This window comes from Patagioenas fasciata, chromosome 1, assembly GCF_037038585.1.
Source record: "Patagioenas fasciata isolate bPatFas1 chromosome 1, bPatFas1.hap1, whole genome shotgun sequence".
Taxonomy (NCBI): domain Eukaryota; kingdom Metazoa; phylum Chordata; class Aves; order Columbiformes; family Columbidae; genus Patagioenas; species Patagioenas fasciata.
In genome coordinates, this window is record NC_092520.1 from 375,332 (window position 1) to 403,228 (window position 27,897).

Genomic DNA, 27,897 nt, shown 5'->3' on the forward strand with positions numbered 1-27,897 from the left:
GGATGGGGACAGGACAGGGACAGGGACAGCGCGGGGACGGGGACAGCGCCGTGTCACCGCGGGCACCCCGCCCCCCCAGCTCGGGGCCGTCTCGGGTGTTCTGGCTTCCGCCGTGTTTATTAGTTTGTGTCGGTGGTGCCCGTGTCCGTGTCCGTGCCCGTGTGCGGGCAGCGGAGGAGCCGCGGGGCGCCGGGCTCGGGGGGCGCGGGCTGCGGGGCCGCCAGCAGCTGCGCGGGGCCGGGGTAGCGGTGCAGCGCGGGCCCCCGGAGCACGAACACGCCGTCCCGCGTGCACATGGCGCTGTCCACGCGGTCGTGGGGCAGCGGCAGCGGCGGCCCCGCGCGCCGGGGGCTCTGCGACAGGTCCACGAGCTGGATGCGGTCACCTGCGCGACGGGGCGGGACGGGACGGGGCTGGCACCCCGGCACACACCCGGCACAGCCCCGGGGTCCCGCCGTGTCCCACCCGGCACAGCCCCGGGGGTCCCACGGGGGTCCCCACCGGCACAGCCCCGGGGTCCCGCCGTGTCCCACCCGGCACAGCCCCGGGGGTCCCACGGGGGTCCCCACCGGCACAGCCCCGGGGTCCCGCCGTGTCCCACCCGGCACAGCCCCGGGGGTCCCACGGGGGTCCCCACCGGCACAGCCCCCGGGGTCCCGCCGTGTCCCACCCGGCACATTCCCGCGTGTCTCGCCGTGTCCCACCCGGCACAGCCCCCGGGGTCCCACGGGGGTCCGCACCCGGCACAGCCCCGGGGGTCCCGCCGTGTCACACCCAGCACAGCCCCGGGGGTCCCGCTGTGTCCCACCCGGCCCAGCCCTGGGTCCCCACCCGACCCGGCCCAGCCCCGCCCCCGGTCGCACCTGTGATGACGTAGAGCTGGGCGGAGCCGGGGCAGGTGAAGGCGGCGTCGGCGCGGGGAACGCCCAGCTCGTCCAGCAGCGGCCGCGGGTACCCCTGGACCCGCTGGTGGCCCCGGTCCGACAGGAACACGGACACCTGCGAGCCCTGGGGACAGCGGGCGCTGCCACACGGCGGGCGGGGACGGGACGGGGGCGGGGGCGGGAACGGCGGGGACGGGACGGGGGCGGGGACGGCGGGGACGGGACGGGGGCGGGGACGGCGGCGGGACGGGCAGGCACGGGACGGGCGGGGACGGGACGGGCGGGGACGGGACGGGGGCGGGAATGGCGGGGACGGCGGCGGGACGGGCGGGGACGGGACGGGGGCGGGGACGGCGGCGGGATGGGCGGGGACAGGGGCGGGACGGGCGGGGACAGGGGCGGGACGGGGTGGGGTTTGGGGCTTCCCGGGGCTCCGGGCGGAGGGAGAGGGCCGAGGGGATCCCACGGGGGGTTCGGGACAAGGACGGCACAGCCCTGGGGACACGGCCCTGGGGACGCGGCCCCACAGCCCGGCTGCCCCGCGCGGGGGACGTCCCCGTGTGCCGGGGTGACACCCTGTGCCCTGGTGCCAGGTTCCGGGTGCCTGAGCTGCCCCGGGGGGTCTTTCCGGGGGGGCAGCGAGACGGGGAGAGGGGCGGGACCCACAGGGACAGGGCGGGACAGCCCGTGGGTCACACCTGGATCAGGTAGGTGCGTCCGTCCCAGGCAAAGGCGGCGTCCACCGGTCCGTCCAGCCCCGGCCACGTCTGTCCCACGGGCCAGGGGTGCTGCCCGTCCTGCCACGAGTCCAGCCGGAACGACAGGTTCCCTGCGGGCGGCAGCGGCGGCCTGGACCCACGGACCCGCCCCACGGACCCGCCCCACGGACCTGCCCCACGGAACTGCCCCACGGAACTGCCCCACGGACCCGACCCACGGACCTGCCCCACGGACCCGACCCACGGACCTGCCCCACGGACCTGACCCACGGACCCGACTCACGGACCCGACCCATGGACCTGACCCACGGACCCGACCCACGGAGCCGCCCCACGGAACTGCCCCACGGAACTGCCCCACGGACCTGCCCCATGGACCTGACCCACGGACCTGACCCATGGACCCGCCCCACGGACTTGACCCACGGAACTGCCCTATGGACCCGATGCATGGACCCGCCCCACGGACCCGCCCCACAGCCACAACTGCAGCTCCCACCCCACAGCCCCACACTCCAGGGCTCCAGGGAGTGTCTGGGTACACTGTCCTGCAGCCCCACGGCCACCAGCGCGGCCACTGTCACCCCCAGCACTGCCACTGTCACAGCCCCAGCGCTGTCACAGCCCCAGCAGTGTCCCTGTCACCCCAGCCATGTCCCTGTCACCCCAGCCTGTCCCTGTCGCCCCAGCCCATCCCTGTCACCCCAGCAGTGTCAGTGCCACCCCCCAGCAGTGTCTGTCAGTGTCACCCCAGCAGTATCAGTGTCACCCCCCAGCAGTGTCCCTGTCACCTCAGCAGTGTACCTGTCACCCCAGCAGTGTCAGTGCCACCCCCCGGCAGTGTCCCTGTCACCTCAGCAGTGTCCCTGACACCCCAGCAGTGTCCCTGTCACCCCAGCAGTGTCAGTGTCCCCCCCCAGCAGTGTCTGTCACTGTCACCCCAGCAGTGTCAGTGTCACCCCAGCCCTGTCCCTGTCACCCCAGCAGTGTCAGTGTCCCCCCCCAGCAGTGTCTGTCAGTGTCACCCCAGCGGTGTCACCAGTGCCACCCCACCGTCCCTCACCGCGGAAGGCGAACACGCGCCCGGTGTCATCGGACAGCAGGGCCTGGAACGGGGTCTCGCTGCACCGGTCACCGGCGTCACCCCACGAGGCGTTTCCCAAACCGTGACCTGGACAGGACAGGGACAGCAGTGGGGACGGGGACGGGGACAGGGACAGGGAAACGGGACAGGACGGGGGCAGGGACAGGGACAGGACAGGGACACAGGACATGGGACAGGATGGGGACACGGGACAGGGACACAGGACAGGGACACGGGACAGGACGGGGACACAGGAGAGGCAGGGACACAGGACGGGCAGCAGGGACAGGACAGGGACACAGGACAGGGACAGGGACAGGGACACAGGGCGGGCAGCAGAGACAGGACAGGGACACTAGACAGGGACACAGGGCAGGATGGGGACACAGGACAGGGACACAGGGACAGGGACACAGGGCGGGCAGCAGGGGCAGCCCCAGGGCAGCCTGGGGGTCGGGGTCCCTCTGGGGCTGGTACCCCTGCTTGTCCCCGTCCCCAGAGCATCCCCAGTGCGGGCGCCCGGGATGGTCCCCAGGAGGGTCCCCATGGTGCGGGTTGGTCCCCCAGGTGTGTGTGTGTCCCCAGGAGGGTCCCCATGGTGCGGGTTGGTCCCCCAGGTGTGTGTGTGTCCCCAGGAGGGTCCCCATGGTGCGGGTTGGTCCCCCAGGTGTGTGTGTCCCCCCAGGTGTGTCCCCAAGGGGTGTGTGTTCGTTCGGGTGTGTTCCCAAGGGGTGTGTGTCCCCAGGAGGGTCCCCATGGTGCGGGTTGGTCCCCCAGGTCTGTGTGTGTCCCCAGGAGGGTCCCCATGGTGCGGGCTGGTCCCCCAGGTGTGTGTGTGTCCCCAGGCGTGTCCCCAAGGGGTGTGTGTGTGTTCCGGTGTGTCCTCATAGTGTGTGTGTCCCCAGGCAGGTCCCCACGGTGCAGGTTGGTCCCCCGGGTGTGTGTGTCCCCCGGGTGTGTGTGTTCCCCAGGTGTGTCCCTGCAGTGTTCCCGTGGTGTCCCCGCGGTGTCCCCATGGTGTGTGTGTGTGTCCCGCGGTGTCCCCACGGAGTCCCGCGGTGTCCCCATGCTCTGTGTGTGTGTCCCCGCGGTGTGTGTGTGTCCCGCGGTGTCCCCATGGTGTCCCCATGCTGTGTGTGTGTGTCCCGCGGTGTCCCCATGCTGTGTGTGTGTGTCCCCGTGTCCCGCGGTGTCCCCACGGGGTCCCGCGGTGTCCCCACGGGGTCCCGCGGTGTCCCCATGGTGTGTGTGTCCCCGTGGTGTCCCCATGGTGTCCCCATGCTGTGTGTGTGTCCCTATGCTGTGTGTCCCCGTGTCCCGCGGTGTCCCCATGGTGTGTGTGTCCCCGTGGTGTGTGTGTGTCCCGCGGTGTCCCCATGGTGTCCCCATGCTGTGTGTCCCCGTGTCCCGCGGTGTCCCCATGCTGTGTGTGTCCCCGTGCTGTGTGTGTGTGTGTCCCCGTGTCCCGCGGTGTCCCCATGCTGTGTGTGTCCCCATGGTGTGTGTGTCCCCATGCTGTGTGTGTGTCCCCGTGTCCCGCGGTGTCCCCATGCTGTGTGTGTCCCCATGCTGTGTGTCCCCGTGTCCCGCGGTGTCCCCATGCTGTGTGTGTCCCCATGCTGTGTGTGTGTCCCCGTGTCCCGCGGTGCCCCACGCTGTGTGTGTCCCCATGCTGTGTGTGTCCCCATGCTGTGTGTGTGTCCCCGTGTCCCGCGGTGTCCCCATGCTGTGTGTGTCCCCATGCTGTGTGTGTCCCCATGCTGTGTGTGTGTCCCCGTGTCCCGCGGTGTCCCCATGCTGTATGTGTCCCCATGCTGTGTGTGTGTCCCCGTGTCCCGCGGTGTCCCCATGGTGTGTGTGTCCCCATGCTGTGTGTGTGTCCCCATGCTGTGTGTGTCCCCATGCTGTGCGTGTGTCCCCGTGTCCCGCGGCGCCCCGCGCTCACCGCGCCCGGGGCAGGGGATGAAGAAGTCGCGCAGGTCGCGGGGCTCCCCGGGCGCGTCCCCGGCGCGGGGCCGGAAGCGGCGGAAGCGGGTCCCGCGCAGGCAGTAGAACCGGCCCAGCCAGCGCAGCGCCGCCCCGCACGCGCCCAGCGCGGGCCACGCGCGCGGCTTCGTCACGCGCAGCGCCACGTCGAACACGAACACGCGGTCCCCTGGGGGCGGGGCCCGGTGACACCGCGGGCACCGCTCCCGGCACCGGTGACACCGCGGGCACCGCTCCCGCAGCCCCCACAGCCCCCACAGCCCCCACTGCCCCCACAGCCCCCGCAACCCCCACAGCATCCACAACACCCACTGCCCCCGCAGGCCCCACTGCCCCCGCAGCCCCCGCAGCCCCCACAGCCCCCACAGCATCCACAGCACCCACTGCCCCCGCAGCCCCCACTGCCCCTGCAGCCCCCACTGCCCCCGCAGCCCCCACAACCCCCAGAGCACCCACAGAACCCACAGGCCCCGCAGCACCCACAGCCCCCATTGCCCCCGCAGCCCCCGCTGCCCCCATTGCCCCCACTGCCCCGCAGCCCCGCGCCCGGCCGCGCTCACCGCTGAAGAACAGCACGGCGTCGCCCCCGCAGTCCCCGCGCGGACATTCCACGGCCGCGTCCAGGGCCCCGGGCACCCCCGGGAACTCCTCCTCGATGCGCCGGGGGAACCCGGGCTGGAGCCGCCCCCCCGCGTACGCCCAGACCCGCTCCCCCTGCGAGAGCCCGGCTGAGACCCGCGGCCGGGACACACGGACAGAGACCCGCGGACAGACACCCACGGACAGACACCCCATGGCTGGGACCCACGGACAGACACCCTGCGGCTGGGACCCACAGACTGAGAGCCACGGACAGACACCCCGCGGGCACCCCATGGCTGAGACCCACGGACACCCCACGGACAGACACCCCACGGGCACCCCATGGCTGAGACCCACGGACACCCCACGGACAGACACCCCACGGGCACCCCATGGCTGAGACCCACGGACAGCCCACGGACAGACACCCCACGGGCACCCCATGGCTGAGACCCACGGACACCCCATGGCTGAGGCCCACGAACACCCCACGGGGAACCCCCGCAACAAGCCCCCCAAACCCCCCATGGAGCCCTAGACCCCATGGGCCTGCCTGGGGGTCCGGGCAGAGGAGACCCCAACCCAGGCAGCTGCCCCGGACCCACGGCAGCGGGAGGAGCCCATCCCAGCCCCCACCCCAGACCCCCACCCCAGCCCCCACCCCGCCCCCCCCGGGTCCCCGCCCCAGCCCCCCCGGACGCCGTGCCTGGAAGAGCAGGAGGCTCCGCTGCTCCGCGGGGCTGTGGGGCCGGTGCAGCCGCAGCGCGGCGTCCACGGGACCCCCCAGCTCGGGCCAGACCGCGGCGATGGGGCGGCTGTGGGGCCGGGACCCCCCGAGGGGGACCTCCCAGACCCGGTCACCTGCGCGGGAATAGGGGTTGGACCCACGGCACCGCCCCACGGCACCGCCCCACGGCACCGCCCCACACCCACCTCCCACAGCCCCCCCGCCCCTCAATGTCCCCAGGGCCCACCCCACCTTATCCAGCCCCCATCCCCTCCAGCCCCCCCGCCCCACGGACCCATCTCCCCCCGGCCCCCCAACCTCCCAGGTCCAGACTCAGCACCCCCCATCTCCCCCAGACCCGTTTTCCTCTGGCGCCTCGTGACCCCCAAGTCCGTGCACCCCGGCACCATGTGCCCCCATGCCCATGTCCCCCGTCCCGCGTGTCCCCCGTGTCCCCCGTGTCCCCCGTGTCCCCCGTGTCCCCCCGTGTCCCCACCTCTGAACAGCAGCAGGGTCCCGTTCTCACTGAACGTGGCCGCATCGAAGTCGCCCCCGTCGGCGCAGAGCTGGGCCAGGGCTGGGGGGCGGGACGGTGGGACCCCCGGACAGACACCGCGCCCCGACCCCCGCTGCCCCACGGCACCGCTGTGCCCCCCAGCCCCCCGCTGCCCCACGGCACCTCTGTGCCCCACATCCCACCCACTGCCCCACGGCACCTCTGTGCCCCACGGCACCTCTGTGCCCCACATCCCACCCACTGCCCCACGGCACCGCTGTGCCCCACATCCCACCCACTGCCCCACGGCACCGCTGTGCCCCACATCCCACCCACTGCCCCACGGCACCGCTGTGCCCCACATCCCACCCACTGCCCCACGGCACCACTGTGCCCCCCGACCCCCCGCTGCCCCACGGCACCGCTGTGCCCCCCAGCCCCCCGCTGCCCCACGGCACCTCTGTGCCCCCCAGCCCCCCGCTGCCCCACGGCACCGCTGTGCCCCACATCCCACCCACTGCCCCACGGCACCTCTGTGCCCCACATCCCACCCACTGCCCCACGGCACCTCTGTGCCCCACATCCCACCCACTGCCCCACGGCACCTCTGTGCCCCACGGCACCTCTGTGCCCCCACACCCCGTGCCCCCTCTCCCCCCTCCCCGGGCTCTCACCGGTGTCGTTGCCAGGGGGCTCAGCCCCATGGGGGTCTCCTGCTCCTCCAGCCCCCTCCGGTTTGCTGTGGGTCCTGGGGACGGGCAGCGCCGGGGGGGTCACGGGGCAGCCCCCCAACCGCCACGTGTGCGCCCACATTGGCACTGACCCCCAGGACCCCCTGCCCCATAGAACCCCTCACATCCCCTGCCCCACAGAACCCCTCACATCCCCTGCCCATAGAACCCCTCACATCCCCTGCCCACAGAACCCCTCACATCTCCTGCCCCATAGAACCCCTCACATCCCCTGCCCCATAGAACCCCTCACATCCCCTGCCCCACAGAACCCCTCACATCTCCTGCCCCACAGAACCCCTCACATCCCCTGCCCATAGAACCCCTCGCATCCCCTGCCCATAGAACCCCTCACATCTCCTGCCCCATAGAACCCCTCACATCCCCTGCCCATAGAACCCCTCACATCTCCTGCCCCATAGAACCCCTCACATCCCCTGCCCCATAGAACCCCTCACATCCCCTGCCCACAGAACCCCTCACATCCCCTGCCCCATAGAACCCCTCACATCCCCTGCCCATAGAACCCCTCACATCCCCCGTGCCCATAGAACCCCTCACATCCCCTGCCCCATAGAACCCCTCACATCCCCTGCCCCATAGAGACCCCCGGAGCGCCCCAGCCCCCCGGAGCCCCCGGCCCAGCCCCCCGCAGCTCACAGGGGGTGTGCGCAGCCCAGGGCCAGGGCCCAGGCCAGGCAGAGCGCGGCCGCGGGGCGCCCCATGGTGTGCGGGGCTCCCGCCGCGTCCCGCCCTATATGGGGCAGCAGGGGCCGTTGTGCAACCGCCCCATTGCTCAACCGCCCCACCAACCTTGGCCCCGGGGGCACACGGCACAGGACAGGACGGGGCCCCCCGCCATCGCCCCCAAAGCGGGGTGTGGGGGGACAGGGCTCGCACCCCGTGCAGTGACAGCGGGGGCTCTGCCCCTGGTGCTGTGGGGCTGGGGGTCAGATCCCCATGGGGAAGGGTGGGGGTGAGGGTCCCACTGCAATGGGGCCCCTCCTGGGGTCAGAGCCCAGCGCCGTGGGTGGGGGTCAGAGCCCGGGGCTGCGGGGCTGTGGGGCTGTGGGGCTGTGGGGCTGCGGGGCTGTGGGGCTGCGGGGGGGTCCGGGGGTGCAGCGGCCCTGGCACCGGCCCCGCGTGTTCCCGGCAGCTCCGGCCGTGCTGGGAAGGACTTGGCCCCGGGCGGGTGTTTGATCTGGCACCGGGAACGGGGCAGCGGGGACAGCGGGGACAGCGGGGACAGCGGGGACAGGGACAGGGGGGACAGGGACAGGGGGGACAGGGACAGGGGGGACAGCGGGGACAGGGACAGGGGGGACAGGGACAGGGGGGACAGGGACAGGGGGGACAGCGGGGACAGCGGGGACAGCGGGGACAGGGACAGGGGGGACAGGGACAGGGGGGACAGCGGGGACAGCGGGGACAGCGGGGACAGGGACAGGCAGAGGTCACCCGCCCGGCTCGGGCAGGAGCTGTGGGTGTGACACGGGGACAGGGGGGGACACATCCGGCACCGGGGGACACATCCGGCACCGGGGGACACATCCCGTACCGGGGACACATCCGGCACCGGGGGACACATCCCGTACCGGGGACACATCCGGTACCGGGGGACACATCCCGTACCGGGGACACATCCCGTACCGGGGACACATCCGGTACGGGGGACACATCCCGTACCGGGGACACATCCTGTACCGGGGGACACATCCCGTACCGGGGACACATCCGGTACCGGGGGACACATCCCGAACCGGGGACACATCCCGTACCGGGGACACATCCGGTACGGGGGACACATCCCGTACCGGGGACACATCCTGTACCGGGGGACACATCCCGTACCGGGGACACATCCGGTACCGGGGGACACATCCCGAACCGGGGACACATCCGGTACCGGGGGACACATCCCGAACCGGGGACACATCCCGTACCGGGGGACACATCCCGTACCGGGGACACATCCCGAACCGGGGACACATCCCGTACCGGGGACACATCCGGTACCGGGGACACATCCGGTACCGGGGGACACATCCCGTACCGGGGACACATCCCGTACCGGGGACACATCCGGTACGGGGGTCACATCCCGTACCGGGGACACATCCCGTACCGGGGGACACATCCCGTACCGGGGACACATCCTGTACCGGGGGACACATCCTGTACCGGGGACACATCCCGTACAGGGGACACATCCGGTACGGGGGACACATCCCGTACCGGGGACACATCCCGTACAGGGGACACATCCCGAACCGGGGGGACACATCCTGTACAGCCCAGTACAGACCAGTACAGACCAGTGCAGACCAGCACAGACCAGTACGGACCAGTGCAGACCAGTGCAGACCAGTGCAGACCAGCACAGACCAGTACAGACCAGTGCAGACCAGTGCAGACCAGCACAGACCAGCACAGACCAGTGCAGACCAGTGCAGACCAGCACAGACCAGTGCAGACCAGTACAGACCAGTACAGACCAGTGCAGACCAGTGCAGACCAGCACAGACCAGTACAGACCAGTGCAGACCAGCACAGGCTGGTGCAGACCAGTGCAGACCAGCGCAGACCAGTGCAGACCAGTGCAGACCAGTCTGACCCGTCCTGCTCCGCGCTCAGCACCATCCGGAGGTTGTGCCGGTGCCAGGCGCTGCCGCTGTGCCCGGGGCCGCCGCGGAGCCAACGGCCCCGCCCGGCTGGGCAACGGGGACGCTGGGGGTCCCACCCGGCTGGGCAACGGGGACGCTGGGGGACCCACCCGGCTGGGCAACGGGGACGCTGGGGGTCCCACCCGGCTGGGCAACGGGGACGCTGGGGGACCCACCCGGCTGGGCAACGGGGACGCTGGGGGTCCCACCCGGCTGGGCAACGGGGACTCTGGGGGTCCCACCCGGCTGGGCAACGGGGACTCTGGGGGACCCACCCGGCTGGGCAACGGGGACTCCGGGGGTCCCACCCGGCTGGGCAACGGGGACTCTGGGGGACCCACCCGGCTGGGCAACGGGGACTTTGGGGGACCCACCCGGCTGGGCAACGGGGACTCTGGGGGACCCACCCGGCTGGGCAACGGGGACTCCGGGGGTCCCACCCGGCTGGGCAACGGGGACGCTGGGGGACCCGCCCGGCTGGGCAACGGGGACGCTGGGGGTCCCACCCGGCTGGGCAATGGGGACTCCGGGGGACCCACCCGGCTGGGCAATGGGGACGCTGGGGGTCCCACCCGGCTGGGCAATGGGCACTCTGGGGGTCCCACCCGGCTGGGCAACGGGGACTCTGGGCTGCGGGTCCCATCCCCACAATGGGGTCTCCCCATGGCAATGGGGACTCTGGGCTGGGGGTCCGATCCCTGCAATGGGGTCCCACCACAGCAATGGGGTCTCTGGGGGTCCCACCATAGCAATGGGGTCCCACCACAGCAATGGGGTCTCTGGGGGTCCCACCATAGCAATGGGGTCTCTGGGGGTCCCACCATAGCAATGGGGACTCTGGGCCGGGGTCCCGCCCTGTCAATGGGTTCTGCTGTGGCCCGGGGTCCCACCGCGGGCTGGGGGTCCCATTGCCCCCAGGGTCCCCGGCAGCACCAGCGGCGCCCGGCTCAGCTCCCCCTCCCCTCCCCTCCCCCAGAGCCCCCAGACACCCCCGCAGCTTCGCCCGGAGCCCCTGGAGCCCCCCGAGCCCCCGGTGACACCGGTGCCAGTGCTGGGGGGCAGGGCAGTGTTGTGGGGCGGTGCTGTGGGGCAGTGCCGGTGCTGTGGGGCGGTGCTGTGGGGCGGTGCTGGTGCTGTGGGGCGGTGCTGTGGGGCGGTGCTGGTGCTGTGGGGCGGTGCTGTGGGGCAGTGCTGTGGGGCAGTGCTGGTGCTGTGGGGCAGTGCTGTGGGGCGGTGCTGTGGGGCGGTGCTGTGGGGCAGTGCCGGTGCTGTGGGGCAGTGCTGGTGCTGTGGGGCAGGGTGGTGCTGTGGGGCGGTGCTGTGGGGCGGTGCTGTGGGGCAAGGTGGTGCTGTGGGGCAGTGCTGGTGCTGTGGGGTGGTGCTGTGGGGCAGGGTGGTGCTGTGGGGCAGTGCTGGTGCTGTGGGGCGGTGCTGTGGGGCAGGGTGGTGCTGTGGGGCAGTGCTGGTGCTGTGGGGCGGTGCTGTGGGGCAGGGTGGTGCTGTGGGGCAGTGCTGGTGCTGTGGGGCGGTGCTGTGGGGCAGGGTGGTGCTGTGGGGCAGTGCTGGTGCTGTGGGGTGGTGCTGTGGGGCAGGGTGGTGCTGTGGGACGGTGCTGTGGGGCAGGGTGGTGCTGTGGGGCAGTGCTGGTGCTGTGGGGCGGTGCTGTGGGGCAGGGTGGTGCTGTGGGGCAGTGCTGGTGCTGTGGGGCGGTGCTGTGGGGCAGTGCTGTGGGGCAGGGAGGTGCTGCCCCCCCGCTGTGGGGCTGGAGCTGCCAGGGCCGGTTCTTCCAGAATATTTTATTTTGTACAGACTGTTGGTCAGCGTGCGGCCCCACACCCCACACACGCTATGGGGCAGGGACCCACACCCCACACACGCTATGGGGCAGGGACCCACACCCCACACCCGCTATGGGGCAGGGACCCACACCCCACACCCGCTGTGGGGCAGGCAGGGACCCCCACCCCACACCCGCCGTGGGGCAGGCACACGTGGTGGCCCCACACCCCACACCCCCACCATGGGGCGGGCTGTGGGGCTGGCAGGGGTCAGGGCCTGGGGGGTGTGGGCTCCGGGACCCACTGCCCCACAGCCGCCCCACGGCCGCCCCACGGCCCCAGCCCTGCCTGGCGCTCCCCCGGCCCCACACGCTCCCAGGTGCCGTCGGGACCCCCGTCTGTGGGGCAGGAGGGGGGCAGGACCCCCGGCACCCCCCGCCATCCCCGTCCTCGCCCCGCGCCGGCCCGGCCGCCCCCGGATAAAGTGCACGTGAAGGCCGGGGCAGGGCCGCCGTGGGGCAGCCGTGGGTCAGCCGTGGGTCAGCCCGCCGTGGGTCAGCCGCGGGGCAGGCGCCGTGGGGCCGGCCCTACTGCAGGTAGCGGTAGGCCTTGAAGCAGTGGTTGCCCGAGTCGGCCACCAGCACGTGTCCGTCGGCGCTCAGCGCCAGCCCCTGCGGCCCGTACAGCGGGTCGGCCGCCGTGTTGATGTAGGACAGGAACGAGCCCGCGCCGTCAAACACCTGCGGGCGGCACAGGGCACGCGTGGGCCCACGGTCCATGGCCACATGGCCCCGGGTCCACATGGCCCCCTATCCCCGTGTCCCCATGGCCCTGTGTCACCATGGCCCCATGGCCCCCTATCCCCGTGTCCCCATGGCCCCATGTCCTTGTGTCCCCATGTCCCCATGGCCCTGTGTCACCATGGCCCCCTATCCCCATGTCCCCATGGCCCCCTGTCCTTGTGTCCCCATGGCCCTGCATCACCATGGCCCTGGGTCCACATGGCCCCCTATCCCCATGTCCCCATGGCCCTGTGTCACCATGGCCCCATGGCCCCCTATCCCCGTGTCCCCATGTCCCCATGGCCCTGTGTCACCATGGCCCCCTATCCCCATGTCCCCATGGCCCCCTGTCCTTGTGTCCCCATGGCCCTGCATCACCATGGCCCTGGGTCCACATGGCCCCCTATCCCCGTGTCCCCATGGCCCTGTGTCACCATGGCCCCATGGCCCCCTATCCCTGTGTCCCCATGGCCCCATGGCCCCCTATCCTTGTGTCCCCATGGTCCCCTGTCCTTGTGTCCCCGTGTCCCCATGGCCCTGTGTCCCCATGGCCCCATGTCCCCATGGCCCCCTATCCCCGTGTCCCCATGGCCCTGTGTCCCTATGGCCCTGTGTCCCCATGGCCCCCTACCCCTGTGTCCCCCATGGCCCCATGTTCCCATGGCCCTGTGTCCCTATGGCCCCATTTCCCTATGGCCCTGTGTCCCCATGGCCCCTGTCCCCGTGCCCCCATGTCCCTGTGTCCCCATGGCCCTGCAGCCACCACCCACCGCCCCTGCCCGGGTCCCTGTGTCCCCAGGGACCCCCTGCCCCGATGGCCCCCGGGGTGACAGGACCGACAGGACCAGGACCCTGTCCCCAGGGGGCTGAGCCCCCTGCCTCCTGTCCCTGTGCACACCCGGGCTGCTGGGGACCCGCGCCCTGTGGGACAGGGACGGATGGGATGGAACGGGATGGGACAGGGATGGAAGGGGATGGGGATGGGGACAGGGACGGGATGGGGATGGGGACAGGGATGGGGACGGGGATGGGATGGGGATGGGGACGGGATGGGGATGGGGACGGGATGGGGACGGGGATGGGGATGGGGACAGGGATGGGATGGGGATGGGGACAGGGATGGGATGGGGATGGGGATGGGGACAGGGATGGGATGGGGATGGGGACAGGGATGGGATGGGGATGGGGACAGGCCAGGGAGGGCGCTGTGCCGGCCCAGCACCCAGGGCTGGGCAGCCTGGGGGGGCAGAGCTGGGGGCAGAGGGGTCCCGTGTGCTGGCGTCCCCGTGTCCCCCGTCCCCGTGTCCCCGCGGTGACCTGGATGCGGCTGTTCCCCCAGTCGGCCACGATGATGTTGCCGTTGGCGTCCACGGCCACGCCGGTGGGGGCGTTGAACTGCCCGTTGCCCTCCCCGTGCGAGCCGAACTTGAACAGGAACTCCCCGTCCGCACTGTACACCTGGGGGGCAGCACGGGGCAGCACCGGGTCAGCGGGGTCAGCGCGGGGTCAGTACGGGGTCAGCGGGGTCACCATGGGGTCAGCGGGGTCAGTGCGGGGTCAGCACAGGGTCAGCATGGGGTCAGTGGGGTCACCACGGGGTCACCATGGGGTCAATGGGGTCAGCATGAGGTCAGCGCGAGGTCAGCAGGGTCACCATGGGGTCAGCACAGGGTCAGTGGGGTCAGCACAGGGTCAGTGGGGTCACTAGGGTCACCACTGGGTCACCATGGGGTCAGCATGAGGTCAGCACGAGGTCAGCGGGGTCACCATGGGGTCAGCACGGGGTCACTGGGGTCACCAGGGTCATCACAGGGTCACTGTGGGGTCACCGTGGGGTCACCACAAGGTCAGTGGGGTCAGCATGACATCAGCAGGGTCAGCACGGGGTCAGCATGGGGTCAGTGGGGTCACCGTGGGGTCACCGTGGGGTCAGCAGGGTTAGCACGGGGTCAGCATGGGGTCAGCACGGGGTCAGCATGGGGTCAGCATGGGGTCAGCGCGGGGTCAGCATGGGGTCAGCGCGGGGTCAGCGCGGGGTCAGCGCGGGGTCAGGGGTCGCCCCAGGCACCTTGACGGAGTGGTTGTGGAAGTCGGTGACCACGATCTCGTTCTTGTTGTTGACGGCGACAAAGTGGGGCCCTGGGGGGAGGGGCGAGCAGGATGGGACCCCCGCCCGGACGGGGCCCCCGGGGCGGCCCCAGGGCACCCAGAGCCCAGAACCAGGGGCACGGCCCCTGGAACCCTGAGCCAGAACTGCAGCCCAGACCCAGAACCCAGACCAAGAACATGAGCCCAGAGCCCGGAACCACCGCCCAGAACCTCAGTCAAGAACACAGAGCTAGAACATAGAACCAGTGCCTGGCCTAGAACCAAGAGCTAGAGCATGAGCCCAGAACCTGGATCCAAAACCAAACATGAGCCAGAATGAGCCCAGAACTCAAACCCAGAACCCAGAGCTAGAACCTGGAACCCAGAACCAGAACGAGCCCAGAATCACAGCCCAGAAGCAAATCCATAACCCAGACCCAGAACTGAAACACCAGCCCAGAACCCAGAGCCAACACCCTGACCTAGAACCCGGAACTGGAATCAGACCCCACAACTAGAGCCAGAGCCAAACGCAGAGCCCAGAGCCCAAAAGCCAAGCCCAGAACTGGAACCACAGCCAAGAACCTCAGCCCAGAACCAGATCACAGAACCCGAGCCCAGAACCCGAGCCCAGAACCCGAGCCCAGAACCCGAGCCCAGAACTAGAACCAGAGCCTGGAACCTGAGCCTGGAACCTGAGCCTGGAACCAGACCCAGAGCCCAGAACCAGAACCTGGAACCTGAGCCCGAACCAGACCCAGAGCCAGGATCAGATCCAGAGCCAGGATCAGATCCAGAGCCCAGCCCCAGAGCTGGAACCGGAACCAGCCCAGCCCCAGGTGCAGGCGCAGAACCTGAGCCCATTCTCACCCCATCCCATCCCCATCCCATCCCCATCCCATCCCCATCCCCATCCCATCCCCATCCCCATCCCATCCCATCCCCACCCCCATCCCATCCCCATCCCCATCCCATCCCCATCCCATCCCCATCCCATCCCCATCCCATCCCCATCCCCATCCCATCCCCATCCCATCCCCATCCCCATCCCCATCCCCATCCCCATCCCCATCCCCGTCCCCATCGCACCCCCATCCCATCCCATCCCATCCCATCCCATCCCATCCCATCCCATCCCCATCGCACCCCCATCCCATCCCCATCGCACCCCCATCCCATCCCCATCCCCATCCCCATCCCATCCCCATCCCATCCCCATCTGACCCCCATTCCATCCCATCCCATCCCATCCCATCCCATCCCCAGCCCATCCCACTCCCATCCCACCCCCACCCCCATCCCATCCCCACCCCATCGCACCCCCATCCCACCCCCACCCCCACCCCACCCCCGTCCCCACCCCCCGTCCCTCCCCGCCGGCGGCGCGGGGGTACCCGCGAACTGGCGCTCGGCCGTGCCGCGGCTGCCGAACTTGGCCACCATCTTCCCGCTGGGCTGGAAGGTGAAGACGCAGCAGGCCTTGTTGTCCACCACGATGATGTGGCCGTTGCGGTCCACGGCCACGCCCTTGGGGCCCAGCAGCCGCCCCGCCCCGATCTTGCTCTGCGGGGGAGGGGTCAGCGCCGGGCGCGGCCGCCGCCCCGCCCCCGCCCAACCCCCCTCACCTTGAACTTGCCCTCGGGGGAGAAGATGCTGACCCAGCGGTTGTCGTAGTCGGCCACGATGATGTCCCCGCTGGGGTCCACGGTGACGCCCGTGGGGCGCTGCAGCTGCCCCGGGGAGCGGCCGCGCACCCCGAACCGCAGCCGGAACTGCCCCTCGTTGGAGAACACCTGCGGGGACACGGCGGGGAGCGGTGCGGGGGACGGCAGGGGACACGGACGGGACAGGACAGGACGGGATGGGGGTGAAATGGGGAGGGGAGGGGAGGGGACGGGACGGGAGGGGATGGGGAGGGGATGGGGAGGGGATGGGGAGGGGATGGGGAGGGGATGGGGAGGGGATGGGGAGGGGAGGGGACCAGGGATGAGGAGGGGATGGGGATGGGGAGGGGATGGGGACAGGAATGGGATGGGATGGGGACGGGATGGGGACAGGATGGGGACGGGGACAGGGATGGGGATGGGATGGGGATGGGATGGGGATGCGATGGGGACGGGCACAGGGACAGGGATGGAGATGGGATGGGGACAGGGATGAAATGGGGACACAACAGGGATGGGGACAGGGATGGGATGGGGATGGGATGGGGATGCGATGGGGACGGGCACAGGGACAGGGATGGAGATGGGATGGGGACAGGGATGAAATGGGGACACAACAGGGATGGGATGGGATGGGATGGGGATGGGGACAGGGATGGGGATGGGGACAGGACGGGGATGGGACAGGTTGGGGACAGGATGGGACGGGACAGGACAGGATGGGGACAGGACAGGGACGGGATGGGACAGGCCAGGCTGGGCCGGGGATGGGATGGGGCCAGGGCTGGGGCCAGGGCTGGGGCCAGGGCTGGGGGCGGGTCGGGCCGGGCCGCGCCGGCTGCCGGGGCCGTACCTGCACGCACTGGTTATTGCTGTCGGCCACCACGATGCGGCCGCTGCTGGAGGTGGAGATGCCCTGCAGGTTGGTGAACTCGCCCTTCTCGCGGCCACGGCTTCCTGCGGCACAGCGGGGCTGGACACGGGACACGGGGACACCAGGACACCAGGACACGGGACACGGGACACCGGGACACGGGACACGGGGACACCGGGACACGGGGACACGGGGACACCGGGACACTGGGACACTGGGACACCGGGGACATGGGGACACTGGGGACACCCAGGAACACACAGGGACACCAGGACACTGGGACACGGGACACAGGGACACGGGGACACGGGGACACTGGGACACGGGGACATGGGACACGGGACACTGGGACACGGGACACCGGGACACGGGACACTGGGAAATGGGACACCGGGACACGGGACACTGGGACATGGGACACTGGGACACGGGACACCGGGACACGGGACACTGGGAAATGGGACACCGGGACACGGGACACTGGGACACGGGACACTGGGACACTGAGACACCGGAGACATCGGGGACACGGGGGACATGGGGACACAAGGGACACGGGGACACGGGACACCGGGGACACTGGGGACACCCAGGAACACACAGAGTCCCGGGGACACCCAGGGAACCCTCCCCGCCCTGGGAGCCCCCACTGCCCTGGGAGCCCCAAGGAACCCCCACAACCCTGGGGGACCACAAGGAGCCCCAGGGGCCCCCAGCACCCGAGGGACCCCCCGAGCCCTGGGGAGCCACAAGGAGCCCCGGGAAGCCCCCAGGAGCCCCCGGGACCCCCAGCCGCGCGGGGCGGGCGCGGGCGCTCACCCACGCGGAAGATGAGCTCGTCCTCGATGGGGTTCTCCTTCTTCTTGGCGCTGCCGTACATGCTGGACGGGCGCCGCACGGCCTTCTGCCGGATGTGCGCGCCGCTGGGGGACTTGACGCGGCGCTTGGCGTCGTCGGGCGAGGGCGGCACGTCGCTGGGCTTGACGGCGCGCACGCGGAAGGGGCTGCCGCGCAGGGGCTGCCCGTAGAGCAGCACCGACAGCTGGAAGTCGCCCTCGGCGCGCGGCGTGTACAGCAGCTCGTAGGTGCCGTTCCTGTTGTCCTGCACCTCGGCCTCGGCCGCGCCGCCGTCCGGCCCCGTCACCTGGAAGCGCAGGCAGGCGCCGCCGCTGCGCACGAGCTCGCCGTCCTTGTCCTTGGTGGTGACGCTGAGCGAGGCCGGCTGCCCCACCACGGCGTGCCGCAGCCCCTCGCCCGTGGCCACCGTCTCGTGCGCCGTGGCGCTGGTGGTGACGAGCGCGCCCAGGTTGAGGATGGACCTGCGCACGGCGTCGGTCTCCACGGCCAGGTCGAGCTGCGCGTTCTCGTGCGGGTGCTCGGGGAAGGCGCGCGCCGCCAGCTCGCTCAGCCGCTCGCCCATCTGCTTCTGCACCAGCAGCACCTCGCTGGCCGTGCCGTGCCGCAGCGCCTGCTCCGCGAACGCGCAGCTGCTCAGGATGCTCTCCTGGCCCTGCCGCAGCGCCTCCAGCTGCGCCTGCAGCACCTGCGGGGACACGGCGGCATGGGGACACGGCACCGCGGGGACAGAGCCACCATGGGGACACGGCACCGCGGGGACAGAGCCACCATGGGGACACGGCACCGTGGGGACACGGCACCGCGGGGACAGAGCCACCATGGGGACACGGCACCGCGGGGCAGAGCCACCATGGGGACACGGCGCCATGGGGACACGGCACCGCGGGGACAGAGCCACCATGGGGACACGGCGCCATGGGGACACGGCACCGCGGGGACAGAGCCACCATGGGGACACGGCACCGCGGGGCAGAGCCACCATGGGGACACGGCGGCATGGGGACACGGCACTGTGGGGACAGAGCCACCATGGGGACATGGCAGCATGGGGACACGGCACCGCGGGGACAGAGCCACCATGGGGACACGGCACCGCGGGGACACAGCCACCATAGGGACACGGCAGCATGGGGACACGGCACCGCGGGGACACAGCCACCATGGGGACACGGCGGCATGGGGACACAGTACCGCGGGGACAGAGCCACCATAGGGACACGGCGGCATGGGGACACGGCACCGCGGGGACAGAGCCACCATAGGGACATGGCAGCATGGGGACACGGCAGCATGGGGACACGGCACCGCGGGGACAGAGCCACCATGGGGACATGGCGGCATGGGGACAGAGCCACCATGGGGACACGGCAGCATGGGGACAGAGCCACCATGGGGACACGGCGGCATGGGGACACGGCACCGCGGGGACAGAGCCGCCGCGGGGACATGGCAGCTTGCGTGGGGACACGGCCACCATGGGGACACGGCACCGCAGGGACAAAGCCGCTGCAGGGACATGGCACCTCGCACAGGGACACGGCCACCGCGGACACATGGCACCTCGCACAGGGACACGGCACCATGGGGACACGGCACCTCGCACGGGGATGGGACCCTCATCACTGGGATGGGACCCTGATTATGGGGACGGGACCCTGATCATGGGGACGGGACCCCGGCCATGGGGACGGGACCCTCATCACTGGGATAGGACCCTGGCCGTGGGGACAGGACCCCGCCACAAGTATGGGACCCTCACTGCTGGGATGGGACTCTCATTGCCAGGACGGGACCCTGGCGATCAGGATGTGACCCTGACCGCAGGGACGGGACCAGGACCCTGACCCCTGGGACAGGATCGTTGCAGGTGCACAGACCCCAGCACAGCCCCGTTGGACCGCACAGGGCTGCACCGGGCATGGCAACACGCAGGCGTGGGGGCACGGGACGTGGTGCATGGGGACATGGGACATGGTGCATGGGGACATGGGGACACGGTGCATGGGGACACGGTGGCATGGGGACACGGTGCATGGGGACACGGTGGCATGGGGACACGGAGCATGGAGACACGGAGCATGGGGACACGGAGCATGGGGACATGGGACACGGTGCATGGGGACATAGGGACATGAGGACATGGGACACAGTGCATGGGGACATGGGGACACAGTGCATGGGGACATGGGGACACGGGACACAGGGCACAGTGCATGGGGACATAGGGACGTGAGGACATGGGACACGGTGCATGGGGACACGGGGACATGGGACACGGAGCACAGGGACACGGGGCCCGCGTGGCGGGGCCGTCACCTTCTGCTTGGCGCCGCAGGCGGCCTCCAGGTCGCGCACCAGCAGCCCCCGGCGCTGCCGCAGCGCCGCCTCCAGCTCCTCGAAGGTGCTGCCGATCTCGGCCACCGCCTCGTCCTTGCGCTCGCCCAGCTGCCGGCTGATCTCCGACACCAGCGCCGCCGCGGCCGCCAGCTGCGGGAGCCTGCGGGGCACACGGGTGGGCGCGGGGCGGGCGCGGGGGGCGCCCGGGGGCCCCGCTGCCTACCTGCAACGCACCGCGTCCAGCTGCTGCTGCAGGGCCGCCTTGTGCTGCTCCAGCACGTCGCGCAGCGGCACCGTGCGGTGCTCGCGGTGCTCCCCGGCCGTGCACTCGCGGCACATCGCCGTCTCGCACGGCTCGCAGTAGAACTCCATCACCTGCGCCGGGCACTGGCTGCTGGGGGCTGCACCCACGCCCCCGGACCCCCGGCACCCCGTGCACCCAGGACCCTGTGCCCATGGGACCCCCATGAACCTGGGACCCCGTGCACCCAGGACCCTGTGCCCATGGGACCCCCATGAACCTGGGACCCCGTGCACCCAGGACCCTGTGCCCTTGGGACCCCCATGAACCTGGGACCTCCATGCCCCTGGGACCCCTATGCACCCAGGACCCTGTGCCCATGGGAACCCCATGAAACCAGGACCCCGTGCACGCAGGACCCTGTGCCACTGGGACCCCTGTGCCCCTGGGAACCCCATGAACCTGGGACCCCTGTGCCCCTGGGAACCCCGTGAATCCAGGACCCTGTGCCCCTGGGAACCCCATGAACCTGGGACCCCGTGCACCTAGGACCCTGTGTCCCTGGGACCCCCATGAACCTGGGACCCCTGTGCCCCTGGGAACCCCATGAACCCAGGACCCCGTGCACCCAGGACCCTGTGCCCCTGGGATCCCCATGAACCTGGGACCCCTGTGCCCCTGGGACCCCCTTGCACCCGGGACCCTGTGCCCATGGGAACCCCATGAAACCAGGACCCCGTGCACCCAGGACCCTGTGCCCATGGTAACCCCATGAGCCCTGGACCCCTGTGTACTTGGGACCCCTGTGCCCCTGGGAACCCCCAGACCATGGGACCCTCCAGTGCCACCAGGACCCCCCAGACCACGGGACCCCAGTTCACCTGGTGCCCTGCAGTCCCCCAGACCCCCCTGTCCCTGGGACTCCCAAATGCCCCTGGACCCCTGCAGCTCCCCCAGATTCTTGCAGCCCCCCTGGGCCCCCACAGCCCCCCAGAGCCTGCAGCCCCCCGGCCCCTGCAGCCCCCCTGGACCCCCACAGCCCCATGGCCACCCCGGCCCCTGCAGCCCCTGCAGCCCGTCCCGGCGCACCTTGCCCTCGTGGTTGGGGCAGCAGAGCGGCTGGCCGGTGACGGCGCTGAGCGGGTCGCCGCCGCGCGCAGGATGCGGCCCGTCGGGCTGGCGCTGCAGCACCTCCATGAGGTTGGTGATGAAGAAGTTGTTCTGCAGCGCGGCCACGCCGCGCTCGGGCAGGATGGACGTCTGGCGGCACACGGGGCACGACAGCGAGAGGCTCTGCGGCGGGATGTAGTTCTGCAGGCACCTGCGGGCGGGCGCGGCTCAGACCGGACGGACGCACCGACGGGACGGACGCACCGACGGGACGGACGCGGCTCAACCGCAGGATGGACACATGGATGGGACAGACACACCGACGGGACGGACGCACCGACGGGACGGACGCGGCTCAACCGCAGGATGGACACACGGATGGGACAGACACACGGACGGGATGGACGCGCTGACGGGACGGATGCACTGACGGGACGGATGTGGCTCAACCGCAGGACAGACACACGGATGGGATGGACACACGGACATGACAGACACACCGACGGGACGGACACACCGACGGGACGGACACGGCTTAACCGCAGGACAGACACATGGGTGGGATGGACACATGGACAGGACGGACGCATCGACGGGACGGACGCGGCTCAACCGCAGGACGGACACACGGACGGGACGGACACATGGACGGGACGGACATACGGACGGGACGGACGCGGCTCAACCGCAGGATGGACACACGGATGGGATGGACACACGGACAGGACGGACGCACGGACAGGACGGACACGGCTTAACCGCAGGACGGACACATGGGTGGGATTGACACACGGACAGGACAGACGCATCGACGGGACGGACGTGGCTCAACCGCAGGACGGACACACGGATGGGATGGACACACGGATGGGACGGACACACTGACGGGACGGACGCGGCTCAACCGCAGGACGGACACACGGGTGGGATGGACACACGGACAGGACGGACGCATCGATGGGACAGACGCATGGACGGGACGGACGCGGCTCAACTGCAGGACGGACACACAGATGGGATGGACACACAGACGGGACAGATGCACCAACGGGACAGACGCACGGACGGGACAGATGTATGGACGGGACGGACACAGCTCAACCGCAGGACGGACGTATGGACGGGATGGACACACAGATGGGATGGGCACACGGATGGGACGGGCACGGCTCAGCCGCAGGACGGACACACGGACGGGATGGACACACGGACGGGATGGACACACGGACGGGATGGACACACGGACGGGATGGACACACGGACGTGGCTCAACCACAGGACGGACACACAGATGGGATGGACACACAGATGGGACGGGCACATGGACGGGATGGGCACACGGACGGGACGGACGCATGGATGGGACAGACATGCGGACGGGACCAACACAGCTCAGCCGCAGGACGGACACACGGACAGGATGGGCATGGCTCAACTGCGGGACGGACACGCGGACGGGACAGACGCATGGACAGGATGGACACGGCTCAACTGTGGGACAGGCACACGGACGGGACGGACACACGGACGGGATGGACACACGGACGGGACGGACATGGGTCAGCCCCGTAGGACGGACACACAGACGGGCCAGGCAGACAGACGGGACGGGCACACGGACGGGACGGGCGGCAGGCAGGAGCAGAGGGATGGACACACGGACAGGACGGACACGGCTCAGCCCCACGGGATGGACACACGGACGGGACAGGCGGTGGGCAGGAGCAGAGGGACGGACGGACAGACAATATGGATGGAGGGATGGGGAGCGGGCGGGAGCAGAGGGATGGACAGACAGACGGGAGGGATGGGGGTGCAGGCAGGAGCAGAGGGACGGGGCTCAGGACAGACACACGGACGGGAGGGACGGAGCGCAGGACAGCAGCAGAGGGAGGGACTGGACGGGCAGCAGGACAGACAGACGGACAGGAGGGCTGCACCGCATGTGAGTGAGGGCCAGGGCTGGCAGGACAGAGTGGCCACAGGACAGACGGACGGGAGGGATCAGGGTGCGTGGGGCAGGAGCAGAGGGACGGGGCTGGGGGGGCAGACAGACAGCGGGACGGACAGACGGACGGGAGGGCTGCGCTGGGCACACCAGGGCGCGGGGGCGGACAGACGGCGGGACAGATGGACAGGAGGGACAGATGGACAGGAGGGACAGATGGACAGGAGGGACAGATGGACAGGAGGCCACACCGCAGTGACCGGGCAGTCGCTGCCAGAGCCCCGGGGGGCGGACGGACACAGGGACGGACGGACAGACAGAGGGGAGTGGTGGGGGGGGGCATTTTGGGGCTCGGGGCTGTGGGGCACAGAGAACAAACTCCAGTAGAGCCCAGGGATGCGCTGCAGCCCCCCAGCCCCCCAAAACCACCCCAAACCCCCAAACAAACCCCCCAAGCCCCCCGTGCCGTGGGGCAGGAGCAGCCGGACACAGCGCGATGGGGACAGAACGGGATGGGGACAGAACGGGATGGGGCTCAGTGGGGATGCGGGGGACCATGGGGACAGTGGGAACACACGGGGGACACAGGGAGGCCATGGGGACAGTGAGGACACATGGAGGACACAGGGAGGCCATGGGGACACAGTGGGGGCACAGGGAGCCCCGTGGGCACCGCGGGGATGCAGTGGGGATGCAGTGGGGATGCAGTGGGGATGCAGTGGGGATGCGGTGGGGATGCAGTGGGGATGCAGTGGGGATGCAGTGGTGCTGGGGACACAGCAGGTCACGGGAGGGACACGCCAGGGACACAGTGGGGATGTGCAGGTGCAGTGGTGCAGTGGTGCAGGGGATGCAGTGGGTGCAGTGGGTGCAGCGGGTGCAGCGCTGTGTGCAGGGGTGCAGGGGATGCAGTGGGTGCAGTGAGTGCAGTGCTGTGTGCAGGGGTGCAGGGGATGCAGTGGGTGCAGTGGGTGCAGTGCTGTGTGCAGGGGTGCAGGGGATGCAGTGGGTGCAGCGCTGTGTGCAGGGGTGCAGGGGTGCAGGGGATGCAGTGAGTGCAGTGCTGTGTGCAGGGGTGCAGGGGATGCAGTGGGTGCAGTGCTGTGTGCAGGGGTGCAGGGGATGCAGTGGGTGCAGCGCTGTGTGCAGGGGTGCAGGGGTGCAGGGGATGCAGTGGGTGCAGTGCTGTGTGCAGGGGTGCAGGGGATGCAGTGGGTGCAGTGAGTGCAGTGCTGTGTGCAGGGGTGCAGGGGTGCAGTGGATGCAGTGAGTGCAGTGCTGTGTGCAGGGGTGCAGGGGATGCAGTGGGTGCAGCGCTGTGTGCAGGGGTGCAGGGGCACGAGGCTGTGTGCAGGGCTGCATGCGGGGGTACAAAGGTGCAGGGCTGTTTGTGGGGGTGCAGGGGTACAGGGTTACGGGGGTGCGGGGCTATGGGGGTACCCCACCTCCCGCAGAAGGTGTGCGGGCACGGCAGCACCTCGGGGCTGTGTGCAGGGGTACGGGGTGCAGGGGTGCAGGGATATGGGGGTACAGGGTTATGGGGTGCAGGGTACCCCACCTCTCGCAGAAGGTGTGCAGGCACGGCAGCACCTCGGGGCTGTGTGCAGGGTTATGGGGTGTGGGGATGCAGGGTTAAGGGGTGTGGGGATGCAGGGTTAAGGGGTGTGGGGATGCAGGGTTAAGGGGTGTGGGGATGCAGGGTTATGGGGTGTGGGGATGCAGGGTTAAGGGGTGTGGGGATGCAGGGTTAAGGGGTGTGGGGATGCAGGGTTATGGGGTGTGGGGATGCAGGGTTAAGGGGTGTGGGGATGCAGGGTTAAGGGGTGTGGGGATGCAGGGTTATGGGGTGTGGGGATGCAGGGTTAAGGGGTGTGGGGATGCAGGGTTAAGGGGTGTGGGGATGCAGGGTTATGGGGTGTGGGGATGCAGGGTTAAGGGGTGCGGGGTACCCCACCTCTCGCAGAAGGTGTGCAGGCACGGCAGCACCTTGGGGTTGCGGTAGCGGTCCAGGCAGATGCTGCACACCAGGAACTGCTGGTCGATCTGCCGCACCACCGGGCTGGCGCCGGCCTCGCGCCGCGCCATGGCGGCCTCACGGTCAGCCTGCGGCACGGGCGCGCCATGGGCCCCACGGCACCGGCCCCGCGGCACCAACCCCGCAGCATCAACCCCACGGCCCCAGACCCACAGCATTAACCCCGCAGCATCAACCCCATGGCCCCGGACCCACAGCATTAACCCCACAGCATCAACCCCATGGCCCTGGACCCACAGCATCAACCCCGCAGCATCAACCCCACGGCCCCACGGCCCCGGACCCACAGCATCAACCCCGCAGCATCAACCCCACAGCCCCACGGTCCCGGACCCACAGCATCAACCCCACAGCATCAACCCCACAGCATTAACCCCACAGCCCCACAGCCTCGGACCCACAGCATCAACCCCACAGCATCAACCCCACAGCATTAACCCCACAGCCCCACAGCCTCGGACCCACAGCATCAACCCCACAGCATCAACCCCACAGCCCCACGGTCCCGGACCCACAGCATCAACCCCACAGCATCAACCCCACAGCCTCACAGACCCGGACCCACAGCATCAACCCCACGGCATCAGCCTGACCACATCAACCCCACGGCCCCATGGACCCAGACCCACAGCATCAACCCCCACAACCCCACGGCATCAGCCCCACAGCATCAACCCCACAGCCCCACAGCCCCAGACCCACAGCATCAACCCCACAGCCCCACGGTCCCGGACCCACAGCATCAACCCCACAGCATCAACCCCACAGCATTAACCCCACAGCCCCACAGCCTCGGACCCACAGCATCAACCCCACAGCATCAACCCCACAGCATTAACCCCACAGCCCCACAGCCTCGGACCCACAGCATCAACCCCACAGCATCAACCCCACAGCCCCACGGTCCCGGACCCACAGCATCAACCCCACAGCATCAACCCCACAGCCTCACAGACCCGGACCCACAGCATCAACCCCACGGCATCAGCCTGACCACATCAACCCCACGGCCCCATGGACCCAGACCCACAGCATCAACCCCCACAACCCCACGGCATCAGCCCCACAGCATCAACCCCACAGCCCCACAGCCCCGGACCCACAGCATCAACCCTACAGCCCCACAGCATCGGCCCCATGGCATCAACCCCATAGCCCCACGGACCCGGACCCACAGCATCAACCCCCACAGCATTGGCCCCACAACCCTGCAGGATCAGTCCCACAGCCCCACAGCCCCCCAGCATTGGCCCCACAGCCCCACAGGATCAGTCCCACAGCCCCCCAGGATCGGCCCCACACACTCCAGGGGACACGGCGGGGACCCACAGCACCTGGACGCCCTGCTCAGCCCCACGGGACCCACAACTCTGCCCCACGAGCGGCTCCTCACCCCATAGCGGTGGGGCCGGCACAGAGCCCCTGCCAGCCCCAGAGCACCCACGGCACCCCTGCCCCGGTCACCCCCTGGCCCATAGCACTCACTGTACCCCTGCCCCACGGCACCCCTGCCCCACGGCACCCCCTGCCCCACGGCACCCCCTGCCAGCCCCGCAGGACCCCCTGCCAGCCCCACAGCACCCACAGCACCCCTGCCCCACGGCCCCCACGGCACCTCTGCCCCGGCCCCCCCCTGCCCCACGGCCCCCGCTGCCCCCATACCCTCCCGCACCCCCGGGACCCCCCGCCCGCCCCACAGCGGCCCCAGAGCCCCCCGTCCCCCCCGTCCCCCCCGTTCCCCGGTCCCGGTCCCGCTCACGGCGCCGCAGCGGCCCCCGCGCTCCAGGCCCGGCCCCGCCCCGGCCGCCATTGTGCGGCACCGCCCGCCGCAGCGCACACGGGACACGGGGGACACGGGGGACACGGGGGGGACACACGGGGGGGCAGCGCCAGCCCCGCCCGCGGAGCCGCTGCGTGTCCGCGCCGTGATGCCGCGGTCTCCGCATCCCGCCCCCCATGTCCCTGTGCCCCGTTGTCCCCGTCCCCACTTATAAATCCCCACCCAAGTCCCCCCACAGCCCCGCGCCCAACATGCGCGTGTGCCCCCCCACGCGTGACACCCCACTCACCCCCCACGCAGCCCCCTCCTCTCCGCGGGCCCCTTCCCCGCATCCTCGGCCCCGGGCCGGCGGCGGGGACTGCGCCAGGGGCGGGGGGGGACGGCGCTGCCAGCCCGGAGCGCACCATGGTGAGGGATGGGGGGGACACGAGTGGGGGGAGATACAAATTGCACGGGCCCCCCGCGCGGGTCCCACGGCTGGGGGTGCGCAACGCGTCGCGGAGCGACGCGTTGCGCACCCCCAGCCGTGG

General features: G+C 70.3%; 2 protein-coding genes across 4 annotated transcripts; both read right to left on the reverse strand.

Moving 5' to 3' along the window:
- Positions 1-93: 93 nt before the first annotated feature.
- On the reverse strand, positions 94-7,973 carry HPX (hemopexin). Its single transcript, XM_065834508.2, has 10 exons — positions 7,870-7,973; positions 7,153-7,226; positions 6,479-6,559; positions 5,962-6,116; positions 5,234-5,387; positions 4,633-4,842; positions 2,667-2,774; positions 1,583-1,713; positions 864-1,008; positions 94-385 (listed from the first exon to the last, which is right to left on the reverse strand). Exons 1-10 carry the CDS (start codon positions 7,932-7,934, stop codon positions 120-122), a joined length of 1,389 nt encoding a protein of 462 aa, XP_065690580.1. The 5' UTR covers positions 7,935-7,973; the 3' UTR covers positions 94-119.
- Positions 7,974-12,117: 4,144 nt separating this feature from the next.
- TRIM3 (tripartite motif containing 3) lies at positions 12,118-27,767 on the reverse strand. 3 transcript variants are annotated; one of them, XM_065834289.2, is made up of 12 exons: positions 27,657-27,767; positions 25,507-25,655; positions 21,584-21,815; positions 20,477-20,628; positions 20,233-20,413; positions 17,878-18,601; positions 17,038-17,141; positions 16,146-16,313; positions 15,915-16,083; positions 14,501-14,571; positions 13,750-13,890; positions 12,118-12,390 (listed from the first exon to the last, which is right to left on the reverse strand). In XM_065834289.2, exons 2-12 carry the CDS (start codon positions 25,635-25,637, stop codon positions 12,238-12,240), a joined length of 2,226 nt encoding a protein of 741 aa, XP_065690361.1. In that variant the 5' UTR covers positions 25,638-25,655; positions 27,657-27,767; the 3' UTR covers positions 12,118-12,237. The 3 variants fall into 3 exon arrangements, with proteins under 3 accessions (XP_065690361.1, XP_065690370.2, XP_065690393.1); XM_065834298.2 differs by lacking the exon at positions 27,657-27,767 and having other exon boundaries at positions 17,038-17,137; XM_065834321.2 differs by lacking the exons at positions 25,507-25,655; positions 27,657-27,767 and adding an exon at positions 25,111-25,169.
- Between the last annotated feature and the right edge of the window lie 130 nt (positions 27,768-27,897).